This window comes from Nasonia vitripennis (assembly GCF_009193385.2).
Source record: "Nasonia vitripennis strain AsymCx chromosome 2 unlocalized genomic scaffold, Nvit_psr_1.1 chr2_random0010, whole genome shotgun sequence".
In the NCBI taxonomy this organism is placed as follows: domain Eukaryota; kingdom Metazoa; phylum Arthropoda; class Insecta; order Hymenoptera; family Pteromalidae; genus Nasonia; species Nasonia vitripennis.
Genome location: NW_022279617.1, coordinates 2,066,912 through 2,084,028, shown reverse-complemented (window position 1 = coordinate 2,084,028; position 17,117 = coordinate 2,066,912). Strand labels below are relative to the sequence as shown.

Genomic DNA, 17,117 nt, shown 5'->3' with positions numbered 1-17,117 from the left:
CATGATGTACTACAGTATCTACAGGGTTACGTTTAATTTCAATGGTTTGCCACTTGCTCTATAACTCTCTTGAAGCTCATCTTTAACTGGATCCTGAAATGCGAGCGGCGTGTACTAATCGAACCAGTGCAGTGGATATTTCTCTCTTATTTTCCTCTCCCTGATGCTGCATGTTTTTCCCTTACGACACTTGGTTAAGTTAAGAAAATTCTTGCATTCAAGACTAACGCTTGCCAATAGCAGGCAATAGTACATTACGATACATGTGACCTAAGTGACACTTTATTACATAGCGCGTACTTGCTTCTCTACGCACAGTCAATACCGCAGCACCATATAATAAAATGCCAGCTTAAGTTACGAGTATCTTATACCATTTTATAGCATCTGCCCAACCTAAGTCCGCCATTTCACGCCGAAGTAAGGTTAGTACCCAAGTGTAGCGAGGTCGATAAAGCACGGTGCAATAAAGGACTACTTAGAGTAGGTAGGCTAGGCCGGTTCTGGACCACTTACCTACCGTCGGTAAGGTATATCTCTAACCCAACTTACTGGTCTGTCCTGGAGCGCTTACCTGTCGTCGGTAAGGTATATCTCTAACCCAAGTTACCGACCGAGCAGCTCACCCACGTTATCGACCGGGCTGATGACCCAAGCCCGGGGAATCCCCGAGGGGGTATAAGTTTTAGATAGGACCCAAGACTGGGAATCCTAAAGGTGAAAATTAATTCAATACAAAAAAAATTGAAAACAAATTTTTTTTATAAATTTTTTTTTAAAGATATTCTCAGAATCTCTTGTATCCTTCTCGTTCAGGTAGAGAGCGTGTGTTGCTGGAGTACTTCTCGGTCAGCTTACTTTTCTTCTCATCTGCTTCTTGTCGGTTCTGAGAAGTATCCTTATTTTCACAATCAGGAAGTGAAGTATACCTCACGTTGCTCTTCGTTTCTCGATCCATGTCTCTCTCTCTCTCTCTCTATCTCTCTCTCTCTCTCTCTCTCTCTCTCTCTCTCTCTCTCTCTCTCTCTCTCTCTCTCTCTCTCTCTCTCTCTCTGCCAACTTCACGTGAGTACATATAGTCCTGCTTTGCTTTACTCATTTTTCTCTGCACTCTTACTGCCGCACGTTGCCTTCGGGCCTATTCTTTTGTAGCCTGTTGCATGCGCTATTCTGCAACCTTCATTGTGACATATTATTCACTGGAGGCTGCAATCTACTACTCTGCTTTTTTTCCTGCTACAACATCTGTCGCTGAAACATAACCTGCAAACACACACGGCTTTTCTCCTCGCTGCACGGCGTCTCTCTTTCCTCCGTCAGCGTCGCTACCATCAAAAACAGTCGATAACTTACCACCAGCTATTATCCTCCAACATACTCTACTTTATCGACTGTCAGTAAGTTATCGACAGTGACATAACCTCGTCCAGAATGAGCGGAATTGGTGGAAAAAGTGCCGAAACACCTGTTATGTGTGCTCAATGCAACAAAGCAGCCAGGGGAAGAATGAAGACATGCGAGTTGTGCAATGACCATTTCCACACCATATGTGTCTCATTTCGGTCCATAATGGTGGGGAATGATGCCACACTCGTCTGTGCTGCCTGTGCAGCAGAATATACAGACGTCGGCACGCCCAAGACCACGCAGACGAGGGCAAGGGCAGCGGCAGCGACAGCGGCAACGGCAAGCACATCCACCAAGGGCACTCCTTTAACAGGTGTGCCCAAGAAGAATAGGTCTGCGCCTCCATCTCTTGCCGGCTCCAGAGCGCAGTCGCCGGCGAGGACACAGGCGTCAATCGAGGCGTCCCTCAAGGACATCATTGCGGCACTGGATGATATCAAGCGGGTCCAAAATGAGGCCCTTCAGGCGCAAAACACCGTGTCTGAACGGGTCTCAAAAATCGAGAAGCGACTTGGCCCGCTTTAGAAACGCCTCAAAGCCCTTGACGACTTGCCTGCGCTCAACACTCGGCTAAGTAAAGCCGAGTCCTCCATCTCTGAGCTGCAGGCACAAATTCAACAGCTGTCGTCAAGGAGCCCTGTAGAGCAGCAGAACAACAGCATTGCGCCGGCCTCGGAGGAGCTCAATACCATCCGCAGCGAGCTGGCCGATTTAAAGAGGAAGCAGGAGCGTACTTCCAACAACGTGGTGGTGATCACCGGCCTGGGCTACACCCAGGAGACATCACTGCAGCTCCTGGCCTACTCGATCCTGGCTGCACTGGATCCCACGGTCCTGAAGCGGGATGTGGCGTCCGTCAGGATCATGGGGAGACTGGACACAACGAACATCAGTGCGCCGGGTGACAGCAGACTTCCACCACTTGCTGTCACCCTCTCTTCCAGTGCACTGGCCCGCTCCATTATAGTGGCCAAAGCCAGGAAGCGCAAACTTCACACTAGTGAACTGGATGCTGCGCTACTGGAGGAAGCGAGAGCTCTCTGTCCAGACCATCAGGGACTCATCAATATAAATGAGCTGCTTCCTCCAGATATTCACAAGCTGCGAATCAGGGCAAGGCTGGAGGCAAAGAGGAGGAAAGGATGCCGCTCTTTTGTGAGGGATGGTAGGATCCTCATCCGTTCTGGCGAAGACAATGAACGGGCCACCATCATCACTACAGAGGCTGATCTGGAAGATTTTTTAGCCCGAACACCGCCAATAGCCAACACGGACACCACACATTAAAACACTTACACATCATTCCACCAAAACCACCGTCTAAAACATCAAACACATCCACATCTACATCTAAAGCGTCTCTGTCTGGGGGTCTCAGGGTCTGTCATCTCAATGCGAACTCCCTTACGGGTCACGTTGAGATGATCAGGTTCTTCTTGTCCACTCGTTCCCCCTTCCACGTAGTGGCTGTGACCGAGACCTGGCTAAGCGACAAGATATCGTCCATCCCTTCACTGGACGATTACACTCTTTACAGACGGGACAGAAACAGGAACGGTGGAGGTGTGGCTCTCTACATCCATCACTCACTGACAGCTTGTATCATCTCGTCATCTGATGGTGAATGGTCGGGCAAACCAGGTAAGCCGGAGTATCTTTTCTGTGAAATCACAGCTAAGGGAATATCGCCCATCTTCGTGGGGGTTGTGTATCGCCCTCCTCATTCTCCCTTTATCCAGGGATCTAACTTTATTGAGCAACTAACAACACACATGCACAACTACTCCACGAAGGTCATCATGGGTGATTTCAATGCTGACCAACTTTCCTCGTCTGAAGACGCCAATTTCATCAAGGCTTTCATCGACGAGAACTCCCTTATTTCTGTGCCATATGGTGCAACTCATCATAGACAAGACTCTGACACCTGGCTTGACCTTTGCTTAATCGATGAGCAGGATCGCCTGCTCTCATACTGAAAGACTGACACACCTTTCATTAATGGACATGACCTTATTACAGCCACACTCGACGTACAGATTCCACGCTACGTACCTAATACCTACACTTACAGAAACTACAAAGGAATCTGTGCTGAGAAGCTAAGGGACTTCCTTAGCGCATGCGACTGGTCATCCTTCACCACACCATCACTTGACGAATGCATCACCATCCTCAACGAAAACATCACAAAAGCCATAAATCATCTCGCCCCATTAAAGACTGTGACACCTGGACGTAAACGTCACCCGTGGTTCACCGCGGCTCTTCGTGACCTTTTAACTGAAAGGAATAGGCTCTACAGGCGTTTTCGCAGAAGTCGTCTACCTTGGGATCTATACTTTTATAGAATCGCAAGGGATGACGCTCATCAACGGGTCGAGGAAGCCAGGCTGAATTACTATTATTCACGCTTGTCTACTCTAACCGACGTTGCAGAGATATGGAGAGAACTTGAAAATCTTGGCATTACCACCTCTAAATCTTCTCCACCTGCTCGGTTCTCTCCAGATGCTCTCAACGAACACTTCAGTTCCATCTCAAATGACCCTCAAGCTCCATCTGTCGAGGAGTATCTGCGGACCCTCGAGAGTCTAGACCTCCCTGAACACTTTATCTTCAGGGCCATCACAGAATCGGACGTGTTAGCTGCAGTTTCACATTTCAATACCCAGGCCAGGGGAAGCGATGGCATCCCACAGGTTGTAATCTCTAAAGCACTACCAATACTCACTCCTATAATCTGTCAAATTTTCAACCTGTCTTTGAGTGAGGCATGCTTTCCCTCTGCCTGGAAATCATCGCTCGTAAGAGCATTAAACAAGATCAACTCTCCTACAGCTGTAACTGACTACCGACCGATTTCCCTACTTTGCTTTCTATCCAAGGCGCTGGAGTGGCTGGTGCACAATCAAATCTCTGAATACCTTGAAACTAGACTCTATCTTGATAGTTTCCAAACTGGTTTTCGCACTGGCCACAGCACGCAGTCCGGCTTGATTAAGCTGACTGATGATGTCAGGCTTGGAATGGACAGGAAGAAGGTCACCCTTCTGCTTCTTTTTGATTTTAGCAAGGCGTTTGATACAGTGTGTCACGTCAGGCTACTCAGAAAGCTACCCTCCTTCGGCTTCTCCAAGCAGGTTATCCGCTGACTTGCATCTTACCTTTCTGGTAGAGAACAGGCCGTCATTGGTGACAACAACGAACTCTCTACATTCCTACCACTAAACACCGGTGTCCCACAGGGGTCAGTCTTGGGCCCCTTATTGTTCGCGTTATACATCAATGACATTGGCCTCTGCCTTGACTCAGATGTATCCCATCTAGTCTACGCGGATGATCTGCAAATCTACTGTCAATGCCCCCTTGAGGAGCTCGATTCCTGTTCTGACAAGATGAGTGCTAACGCCGAGAGGATAATGGGCTGGGCAGCACTAAACAGACTTAAGCTGAATGTTAGTAAGACTAAGGCGATCGTCCTGGGCTCACCCTACTATATCAATGCTCTACCTTCTACTGCTAACACCTATATAAATATAGGGGGGGCCCAGGTCAACTTTGAATCATCTGTGCGCAACCTGGGGCTGGTGCTTGACTCAAAACTTACGTGGAAAGAGCACGTTACACAAACTTGTAAACGTGCTCACTCTTTAATGTATCGGCTATATTTCTTTCGGAAGAGCACTAGCCTCAGGTTGCGCCAACATTTGGTGCAAGCACTCCTATTTCCCCTCATCGACTACTGCTCACTTGTTTACTGCGACCTGACTCAAGAGCTTGACTTAAAACTGCAGAGGCTTGTCAATACGGGAATCCGATACATCTATGGTGTAAAGAGGGACGAGCACATCTCCCCTTACAGGCGTGAGTTGCAATGGCTCACCACCGCCGGACGTAGGAAGTACTTCATGGCCTGTTTTCTTAGAAAAATTTTCAACACCTCAATACCAGCTTATCTACTAGCCTATTTTGACTTCCACGTCGCACTCAGGCCTGTCAGGGGCGAGGTGACTCCACTGGACATCCCGTCCTTCAAGACGGAGACGCTGAGGAATTCATTTTTCATCAGCGCCTCCTACCTCTGGAACAGCCTTCCATCTCAACTTCGCGACACACTATCCATATCACACTTCAAACAAGCAGCCAAAAATTATTTCTTTAATTTGGAAAACACATAAACATCGCACAAACATACATACATTCTCTTTCATCTCATGTCATCTCTCAACATCACACACACCTTATACTATATACCCTTACACAAATTTTATTTATTCCTTTATCATAATACACTATATTTGTTATATGTACAACAAAATGTACAAAAATAAAGAGCAATTAATCTAATCTAATCTAATCTAATCTCTCTAGGGATGCGGGATGCTAGGAGAATCACAGAGTATTTATAGATGTCCAATCCATGTAAACGTTGTCCAGGTAGAATTTTTTCATCATCATAACGTTGTGGAGTGCGCATGTGGCTTTGTACGCCCCGTTGTGATTGGTGCAGATTGTCACCAACTTTGGCTGGTCCACACAGGGAAAGCCTAATTTTTCGATGTCTTGAACTCGGAATTTAAAGCGCTCCAACCACTCACTTTTCACTGGACCAATCACAAGTATTTTCGTGGCGTCTCGTAAAGTTGATCGAAGAATATCTTCGATTTGAGTGTAGAGTAGATTACCCGAAGTCCAAGGTATGCCATGATAGCTGCGCTCGAGCCATGAAATTTCCTTTCTGTATTTGTCCGAGAGTCTGCGCCAGGGAAAGGGTTCCTTGAATAGCCAGACTAGAGGTTCGCCGTGTAGAGGCACTATCGCCATCTCTTTGAGGATGAAGTCATCCACAGGTTTCTTGAAGCCCTGCATGTCCACCATGAACTCCATCTCTCTCGAAGTGACTCAGACAAGTTTCTTCACGTCTCCACTCACAGGATTGTACTGCACAATGCGATCGTGAAGTATCAAACAGTAAGCTGACGTTCCAGCTGGGAAATTGTTTCTCGCTTCGAACTCTAGACGAACGTCCGCTGGAGCGCTCTTCAATGACTCGTTCTACTTGGAGCAGTCTCTCACAATGAGAGGCAAGTGCGTGATGTAGTCAGTTTTATTCAGTACAGGCTCGGCCTGTTTCTCATAGTACGCACTCTGGAAGTTGGTGTACATTTCGTAGAGTACAGCATACTGGTTGCGAGATATATCTAGATTGAGATTTTCATAGGGATAGCACGTCAAAGTAGCCCTCGTTGTTGCTCAAACTCAACGCTGTCTCCTCGACGTCGAGCCATCCCGCGTTCTCCAAACTCTGATTGGGATTGATGGATATCCAACCCTCCATCAGGGTAGTCAAGCCAACATTCTTGCACCTGTCTATCTCGATAGCGTTTATCTCATATCGAACTTCCTCGAATAGATGACAGATGACTTTATTGACTAAGCTGGTATTCTCTACCACACTATTATCAGCTTTGACGATTCGACCGCACACGTGCAATGAACTGCGTGCTGGCAGAAGACAGAGATCTTGATGTTGAATGGAGATGCGGATCTCGTCGCTGTTGTTGTAAGTGCTGGCTGTGTACGGCTGGTGCGCGTGAATCTCGTAGTGCGAGACTGACTCGTCAAACGCGACGGGTGTCTGAATGTTTAGAATTTCTTCCATGCCAGTGACAGATGAATACACACTTCAATCTTTTCCACCAACGACTCGCAAGCCTAAACTTTTCAGAAATTGAATGTTTCGCCGTGTTAGCGCTTTGACTGCTCGTCGACGACTGATCGTTGGTCGAGGTTTCGAGCTCCTTATATAGCTACTACTGTGATTGTACACGATACCCATCCTCAGACTTGCTTCACATGCAATCTGATAGTTATGACTTCCTCTCGAAAATTCACCAAATTACCGTCCTGGTCGACTATGCGCACTTGCAAGTGATCTATGCTCTTGACAGCGATTGGAAGGTAGATTACCTGCGATGGAACTTCGATGATCTTGTATCCTGGTGGTACTGCTGGGAAGAACTCGTGTATCGTGTGGACTCCTTGACTGTTTATATAGGCACCCAATGTGATGTTGCACTCGACACGTATGCCGTTGACCTTGAGGATACGCACAGGTAGATCAGAGCTGTGAGTGACGTTTGCCTCGAGGATGCGCCTTTTGAAGCCCAGTAGCGAAGCTATGGAGTCAGCTGGACGGAAATCAATGACTGCACTTCACGACACTGCGTAAGGTATTGCTATTTGGTTTCAGACTGATTGATATACCTTTTGGAGCTAGTAACTCGTGAAGAGCTTTCTCTATGTCTTCGATCTCGTAGCTACCCGTCGCTACAGTAACTTCCTCTGCGCCCACGTAGAACTTGTTCTCACCTGTATCGATGTTCGGTATGGTATTGAAGGTGAGAAGTTCAACTAAACCGAGAACGTACGTCTCGTTCGGTGAGAGCTCGATAGGCGGAAAATACTCAGCTTCGAGTACGGAGGAGTAGCCTGACAGAGTCAGAGTCAGTGATGACTGCTCCATGGATGAACTCATAATGAGGTGAATCTACTCTCGCTGGTCTTTATATAAGCTTACCCCTCTCTAGCTCGTTGCACAAAATTCTGATACCTCTCGTGATTGTAATGGATCTCATCGACGCCAAGATACAGCATGAAGTCCCGAGGTGGTTGTAGATCACCGAAACTGTCGAAGTAGACGACATGGTTGCCACGTTTGCGATAGGCCACCCAGTGCGTTCCAGGTCCACTCGCGTTGTCCAGGTTAACGATCGCTGACTCACGATACTGCGGACCATCAGGCAACAAGTCACGCATGTACACTCCGCGGAAGTGAGGAATCTTCAGCAGTTTGGCGAATTTCATCAAGTCGATGTTGGAGAGTGCTCTTTGCGGCAATCTCACTTCAAGGATCTTTTTTTCTTCGTTTTCGTCACCATGTGAAGGCCAAGTCGTCTGATTGTGGCGTTGACTCTCAGCCAAGTGTTTCTGAGCTGCCTTGAAATTGTTGACAGCTTTTGCTATTCCAGCAGCACCATCTGCCAAAGCACCCGTTGCACTCAAGCCGGCAAACAGAGGTATGAGAAAAGGTAAGAATCCACCTAGCTTCTTTGGGATTGGTAGAATACGCGGCACCTTGACCTTACTCTTACCCCCAGCCTGTTTGACGGCATCGCAAGCATTTTCCAGAGCAGCACGAATGGCTTTGCGTGCACTACTAGTTGGTACGGTTGACACAGATTTGATCACCTTGTTCAACAAGACAGGTGGGTTCTTCTTTTTGTGCTTGAACCCCATACCGAGTTTGGACTTCAGCTTCATAGCGTTGGTTATAGTGTAGGCAGCTGCTTTCTCAGCAAGACCCGAGTCTTTGATTAGAACTCTTCGCCAGGCTTTGTCAGCTAGAACTCTGTCTGCTGCGTTTCTAGCCTCAACGATTCTGCGAATAGGCGATATCGTGCTCCTTGCACGCTACGTCCAGAGGATTGATACCCGGATCACCTCGGGCAAGGCGTTTTTTCAATTTGGTGCCGGGTCCACAGTACTGGTATTCAGGCAGATGAAGCTCCACTGGTAAATTGTTGATGAGATTGTTCAGTAAGCCACGTCCTCGTTGTCGTCGTCTCTTCTTTACGATCATTACGCTTCAGAGGTTGACTCACGACTGAGGACGCGACTATAAAAGCGGTCTATTTATAGGCTGAGGCTCAGTCGTGATCGAGACAGTGCGCTGCAAACATGGATTTCAAGGAACCAACTGTCAAGCTACCGGTATTGAATTTTGACGATATAGCGCAGCAGGATGTTGGACCTAAGAAGCGACATGGTGAATTACTTCCGAGTAACGTACGAGCTGTATTCTGTGGACCATCCAACTGCCGCAAAACTAACAGTCTACTGTCACTCATCACACATCCCAACGGACTGAGATTCGAAAACATCTACATCTATTCCAAATCACTCGATCAGCCGAAATATACATAGATGCAGTGCAGTATTTTACTTTCAAAGAGCATGACGAAGTGATATCTCCCGACAACACATTACCCAACTCCATCATCGTATTCTATGACATAGCATGCGAGAAGCAGGACAACGTGAGAGCGTTCTTCTGCATGGGTAGACACAAGCAAGTCGATTGTTTCTATCTCTGTCAGTCTTACGCGCATATTCCCAAACATCTCATGAGAGACAACATCAATTTGTTGGCAGCATTCAGACAAGACGATGTAAATTTGAGACACATCTACAACGATCACGTGAATACCGATATGACATATACGCAGTTCAAAGAATTGTGCTCCAAGTGTTGGACAGATGACAAGTATGTATTTCTCGTGATAGATAAAGACAGACCACTCAATGCCGGACGGTACAGAAAGGGCTTCGACTGATTTGCTATAAATACAAGACCTCTCAATCGAGTAGACAGCAGTTGAGTGTGAACTGTTGAACCATCAACATATCAGCAGAGTTTCGACGAGAAAAAAATGCTCTTCGTCAAATTGCGAGAGCGAGAGAGGCGATCAGACGGAAACATAGACTACTGAAGTATGGTAAAGAGAGAATACCGCGAGAACTGGAGGAACCCTTCAAGCCCATCGTCAATCCACTAGAGAAACTTATCAATGTTACGGAGAGCAGCAGCAACGATATCAAGCATGAAATCAAGTGTATGAAGCCTGCACTCGATCGTGATGAACCAATCGAGGATGACTATAAGAGCGTTTCATCGACTGGCAGCCTCGACGATACCTATAAAGTTGACAATGATGCGACACAGATTTATAAGGGAGCCGACACATCTTTTGAAACAGCTGAAGAAGATGAATAAGTTGATCATTCAAAAAATAAAGAAGATCGTCAAAATACATTCATGCTTGATTTAAGATATAGTAAGCATTTGGATACAATTTATGGAGTGCGCAAGGAGAAAGGGGCATACATGACTGGGAATTCTCCGATACTATTCGATGATCTGCATGTGAAAACAGTCAAATTACATTTATGAAGGAAGTGGGAAAAGGAATGAGTAGTCGGGTTCTTAAATTAAAAAAATGCAACAATTTCGCGGTTAAACTAAATATAAACAGTAACTTGCTTAGGCATAAAAACCCTCACGGAATAGAGGGAAAAGCCTGAGCAAGCTAGTGAAATAGAAATTATTTATTGATCAAGTAAATTAATGAATTTATGTAAGCATAAATACAAAAGTCAAAACTTATTATCTAATTTAACTTACGCAGTGGATAATCGATCCTTATATTTACAGAGCGCTCGCTTACCTAATATTTCGGGGATCAGCCCCTACAATAACGCCGCAAATCGCAAATATCGGTGCGCTGTACGTGACGGACCACCCTCTCTTCTGGGTAGATTGTCGATCGAGAAGATGGAGATATCCCGGGGTGGCAACGCCCAGCACGTCACAGGGCCCCGACGTCTCGGGAACGGGTCCAGCCCTCGCTCCGTGAACGACTTGAGACGACTCGTCGAGTCGTCGCGACCGGGAACTATAGCGAAGATTCGCTATGCGATAACAGCACGCTTGTGTCTCGCCCACACGGAATTACAGGCACTTTATTTACACGAATTATAGAAATAAGGGAGGAATCACACGCGAGTGATTCACTAACAAATATAATTCAAATTACAGCGATTACTACAGGCACAATACAAAAGCTACACGAGTATAGAGGTAGGCTTCGGATCACACTGCTCTCGATCGATGCCGAAACGAATCTGACGCTCTCGCGCGCACTAATCGATCTCAGACCGCAGAAGGGCTTACGCATGCGCTCTTTCTTTTCTTGGCGCGCCATAATTAACTCGTCATCAAGAGGCGCGAGAATCAAACCGTGCTAGGTGATACATACTTTATGCGGAGACGTATAATGCGCGAACAGCATGTCAAAGTGAATAAGAAAAATTATACAAAAACTCAAGGATTATTGGACTTACTTATATCAAAGCATCCCAATAGACAGATGATTACTGGCGATGACTTAAAGAATTATCGAGAGATTCTTGAAACGTCTAGCGTACACAAAAAGAAATTCAACTCCAATGAATCTATTCGCATGCACAATAGTAAGAAATACAGTGAATTCATTGTCCCTCTTTTCACTGTTGTGGATAATTCGAGAAAACGAAAATCTACTTCGAAAACAGGCGGACTATTACAACGGCCACCCCCGTACAAAATCGCAAGAAGAGATACGAGAATGGATTACGTCTACTGGGATTATCCGAACGAACTCGTGGATAGACTTCACCTATTGATGGCTGAGACAACAGCTGGCAATCCCAGTCACACCAATGAGATTCGTTCTATTATAGAAGAGTTGCACGAGGGAGGCTATATAAACTGAGCATGTACAAAGATTTTAATCATTTCCAATATGAGCGTCGACGTGTTTGGTCACACTCTGGAACAAGTCAATAGCAGACCAGGTCCTCCCGGTATCGGCTTCCAATTGACAGCAGACGGTCAGTACGATCTGCAAAATAAGAGATTGTGCAACCTTTCGGAGCCTCAGGAGTCGAGCGATGCAGTGAACCTCGACATCTTGCAACGCTCGCTTCATTCTGAAGTACGCAGTGTGTACGAGGTTACAGCTCGCTTGAGAAAGGACCTCGACGATACAAAATTAGAGCTACAAATTTTCAAAGGCCAGAGTGCAGAGAAAGTGAAGAAAATTGACGTGGCTATTGAGGAATTGTACAACTTACTGTTCACTGGCTCACAATCGAATATCGAGGCAAACGATGACACATCGGGGAATAGTAGAGGAAATTCATAAGCCAGCACGACGCAACTATCCCAGACGAAACTTTAACGTACGAGGATTGGATGAGACTTGGCAAACTGGTCTCGTGGAGATGCAACACTACGCTCGAGTGAACAAAGGCTTCAGATACTTGCTAACCATCATGGATGTATTATCCAAGTATGCGTGGGCTGTCCCAGTCAAGCGAAAATCCGAAGAAGAAGTCACTGCAGCGATGAAGTCTGTACTGCGTCAAAAACGAGTACCTACAAATTTGAAGACAGATCGAGGCAAGGAGTTCTACAACAAGAGTTTCCAGAATCTCATGAAGCTCTACAACATCAATCTCTACTCCACATACAGCAATCTCAAAGCTTCGATATGTGAACGCTTCAATCGGACTCTCAAGAACAAGATGTGGATACAGTTCAGCTTACGAGGAAACTACAAGTGGTTCAAAAGTAGCAAAGTACAAAGATACCAAGCATCGAACTATCGGTATAAAACCCAACGAAGTCTCCAGCCATCGAGCCCAAGTTTTGAAACGATTTCGTAAAAAGTCCGGAGTAACGAAGAAAAAGCAGAAGTTCAAGGTTGGCGACAAAGTACGAGTGATCAACGCGCAAGTGTTCGATAAAGGATACACACCCAACTGGTCCACGGAGATATTCACAGTCAGCCACGTGATTCCTAACAATCCTGTGACTTACAAGTTGAAGGACTATCGAGACGAGCCCATAGCTGGTGGATTCTACGAACAAGAACTCTCGAAGACCAAGTATCCCGACGTATACCTCGTGGAGAAAGTCTTGAAGAGACGAGGAAATCAAGTCTATGTCAAGTGGCTGGGGTTTCTACAGCACTCACAACAGCTGGACTGACAAATCGTCGGTGTAAAAAAAAGGACTGAAATAAAGAATTTTTTTTTAAACTTATATGATAGTATTATTTCTAATCCTAAATTTTTTTAGAGATGGTGAGAGCCCCCACCTTCGCTCTGACCTGTGAAGTACTTCCAGTTCAACGTCACTAATGAGTCTCTTACCACGAGTGGTGAGAGGCGCACGCGCGACTCGTATACCTCTCCGTTTATCTCTTTTTTTTTATTTTTACAAAAGAATACATAAAACAGTTTATTTTTTTATTTATTTTTTTTTTGTATTGAACATCACTAAATAATACAGTTTATCAATTTAGTGTTGGATAGACTCCTACAGGCTCTCGAAGAAGTCTTCATTCCTATTGAGTGCATCCGACACTCGGCTGGGTAGGAACATCTGGAACTCGTTGTTGAGCTCCGCGATGACTCTCTTGCCGTACTTGGTGCTGACCTTCCTCAGCGCCGTCACCAGGAATTGCTGATTCTTCGCACACTCGGAGAACTTCTTCGTGGGCAAAAAGCCTCCATGTGCGATCTGGTTCAACTTGGTGATGTCCATTTTTCTGAAACAACACACACACACACACACACACTTTTACCTCTAATCAAACTCGTAGATGGTATTCAATGTTCCTTTCGAGACCTCTTGCTCTCTGGCTCTTCGGACGACTCAATGATGCCCGTCCGCGGCGCTCCGCCTTATGTAGGGCTGTCCCCACCACTTCTTCGGGCGGCGGGTCCGCGCGTGTCTCGGCCGGCGGGTTCGCGCGCGCTGGCGGGTCCACGTGCGCCCCGACAAGATTCATCAGGAGCTGCTCCTCCGATATGGCGTAGTGCCCCCAGAGCAGTGTGTCTGTCTCGCCGGGGACGAGGTAGCGCTTGTTGTCGTGTGGGCTCAGCGCTATCTTGCTCTCCTTCTCGCTGCGTACAACGTGAAGTCGAGAGCGGATGTTGCACTGCTGTCGTATCTGCCTGGTGTTCTGGCGTAGGCACTCCACGTAGTCGTCGAACATGATGGTCGTTCGGACGACGGCAGCCTTCACACCCTTGGCCTTCTTGATGACATCTTGGCCCTCGATCTTCACACTGTACATTTTGCTGCGCAAGCCCACAAACTCCGTCATGACACGGCCGCAACACTCGTCCTTCATGAGGCCGACCAGTTTCTTATTGGCACGAGGTATGCCGAACTGATTCGTCTCGGGATAGTCCGATGTATCGAAGTGGTCGATATCCTGCCTCATGACCTCGTACATGTTTACATCCGTTACCTCGTACACGAGGCTGTCCGTGTCAGTGTACAGGAGCTTGCAACGATCAGCCACTCGGTCTCGCATGTACTCGTAGTGGAAGTCGTAGACGAGCGATAAGTCGAGCACACAGAGACCGATGTACATGGGTTTCCTCACGGTGATCTCTGTGTGTGCAAGTTCCACGGCAACGAGATTCTCCTCGAAAATGGAGCAGCTGTGAAAGTTGGGCTTGGCTACTAGTGCTTCTGCACCGTATCGCCCACCCCACTTTGTGACGAGCTTCACGTCTATTCGCTTGCGCTCGTTCTCCATCGTTTTTCCATATATGGCATTGTTGAAGAGCTTGTAGAGGAGCTTCTCGAAGTCATTCTTAGCCTGCTTCCTCTTCTCGCTGTTCAAATCGATGTACGATCACAGCCACGCCCTCTGGTCGAACTTCAAGATTCTGTGGATCTTCTTCAGTCGCAGCCCATGCTTGAGAGCCTGTTTGAGACTACGATAGTGGATGACGTATCTCTCCTTGTCGTGGAGAGTCGTCATCAGCTTCTCTTGTCGGGTGCCTGGAGCTGGCATACGCTCGGGACACAGGGGCAGGTCCTTGTGGGCGTCGTGAAGTGCCTCAGGGTACTCGAAGTCGACCTCGAGAATGTAGCCCACGGGATGATCGTCTGGCACTTGGAAAAAGTCAGACGTCTCGACGGCGACGTTGACCCACTTGAAGCCGCCGTATGGCAGACACTCCCGCATCGCCCAACCGTAGAGATTGTTGATGTCGTAGTAGACGAGATACTTGGACTCGTCTGGCTCGTTGTAGGTCTCTCCCATGTATCGGTTGTTGGCCTTGGCGTAACGGTTGGAGCATTGACTCACACCACCTCTTATGCCCCGTTCGACAAACAGGAGTATGTCGACGTCAGTCGGCAGCTCGAGCTCAATGTTCGTATACTTGAGCATAGCGTCCCACGTGAGGCCAGGGGTGGTGTAGTAGTGTGCGGGGTCGAGGCCGTAAGCTTCGAGACAGTTGTCCCTGAAGTTCTCGAAGACGTCAGCGAGAAGGATCACGTCTGTCTTGAGATACAGGTCCGAGTATTCTCCAAGAGTCTGGATGTCGAAGGCTTGCCTTGGCGTGTTCGTATTCGTCGTCGGAGATGTGACTATCATTCAGTTTGTTGTAGAATTCCTCCTTGGTAGGTAGCTCAGTCTCTTTGAGCTTGTCGAAGCAGCTGATGTAGTCGTAGGGGAACACCCCCTTCCTCTTCAACAACTCCGTCTGATCAGTTGTGTAATCCAGCTGGAACTCCTCCTCTGCAATGCTCAGTTTCTCGAGGTAGGAGGCGAGCTTCTCCAGACTGGATGCCATGAAGCGGTAAGAGTCAATGAATCGGATGTTGAATTCCGTACCCTCGACAAACTTGGAGAAGGAGATGTATCGCTCCTTGGTCTGTGGTATGAGCGACACTCGACCCTTGAAGCAGGTTGCTATCTCCTTGATAAAGAGATGAGAGTCGTAGCCGCTGAGGTTGTGGAATATCACGGGTATGGTTCTCGAGTCGTTGTAGTTGATGTTGCACTTATTGTGCGCTGGACCTCTGTACCTGAAACACACATACACAGAACAATGTGAGGTTAGAAATAATCAAATTGTGATGACATAATTCAGTATACATACCTTCTCGTGAGGTGACAATGATCCTTGACCTTCGTGTCCTTAGCTGAGAATAGCTTCCGACAGACGTGGCAGACTCTAGCTCTCTCAAACTCTTCTCTCTCTCCGAATCTGTGAGAGCATTCATAGGTTTGGGGTTCTTGTATATCTCTTTCAATTCTACAGTCAAAGCTTGCAGGCTCTTGACGAACCACTGAACTTTGCTGAAGAACCACCACCAACTCGGCTGAACTTTGCAAGCCTTCGTCTATCTGCCTGTAGCACTTGTACTCGGAACGAGAATCGTCGAAACTACATCTAAGGTAGTAGCCGACACTGAATGGCTCATGCTGCTGGTACGCACGCTCGTCGTCGTCGATAGGTCGCAACAGACACTCGAAGTCGGCGTAGACGATGAAAGGCACTCGCTCTCTGTGCCCAAAGTTCTTGAACTTGAGGATGTTGTCGTGTTTCGTGGGCAGTTTCACTTTGCATTAGTTGACTTGTGCGCAGTCGACCTCGTGAGCCCGCAGTTTTAATTGATTACGAAAGTAATGGAGACACCTTTCACAGATATATTGTTTGTGTGTTCGATTCGACAACTGCGCACTCACTAGCTTCGACAGGTCTTTTATCAACACATAGTGGAATTTAGGCAATAGCTCGATGTCGTCATCTTCGTCGTCGTCGTCGTTGTCCTCGTCCTCGTCCACGTAGTAATCTTGCACGAAGAGAAGATTAACGTGTTTGATCTTCTTCGACACCGTCACGTGGCACGGAGACACTTCAAATTTCTCACCCCTCTTTTTGAGTATGTACAAGTTCACCGACACGTCGTTCTGCTTCTCGAACTTGACGATATGTTTCGGCGGCACTGGGAAGTCAATACCCTCAAAGTTTAATTCGTCCGCGAATTCCTGGTACTTTGAAACTCTATCTACATGATCTGGTACTGGATGCAGCGCGGATAGCACAGCCCACTTGAAACACTGGTTGTCGTTGTTTTTAACGTTGATGCATGCGTGCTTCGACTTGATGAGGGATGGTAAATCGATGTAGGAGCTTCCTCTCATCGGATTCAACTTGTTCACATTCACCGTCAAGTTCAGAATGGAATGCAGGGTCCAGCCGGAATCTCGCTCTTGGAATTCTTCCAT

General features: G+C 47.1%; 1 protein-coding gene across 1 annotated transcript; it reads right to left on the bottom strand.

The window, feature by feature from the left end:
* Positions 1-14,726: 14,726 nt before the first annotated feature.
* Positions 14,727-17,117, bottom strand: LOC116416574. The gene is made up of 4 exons (XM_031925501.1): positions 16,575-17,117; positions 15,985-16,412; positions 15,436-15,910; positions 14,727-15,383 (listed from the first exon to the last, which is right to left on the bottom strand). Exons 1-4 carry the CDS (start codon positions 17,115-17,117, stop codon positions 14,727-14,729), a joined length of 2,103 nt encoding a protein of 700 aa, XP_031781361.1.

What these genes read in the sequence shown, in the direction of transcription:
- LOC116416574 (XM_031925501.1), bottom strand. Translation starts at nt 17,117, where the DNA reads ATGGAAGAATTCCAAGAGCGAGATTCCGGCTGGACCCTGCATTCCATT. An exon ending in TAAAAGACCTGTCGAAGCTA is followed by an intron (nt 16,413 to 16,574) that starts GTGAGTGCGCAG and finishes AACATCCTCAAG; the next exon opens with TTCAAGAACTTTGGGCACAG. An exon ending in ACGAATACGAACACGCCAAG is followed by an intron (nt 15,384 to 15,435) that starts GCAAGCCTTCGA and finishes CTGTATCTCAAG; the next exon opens with ACAGACGTGATCCTTCTCGC.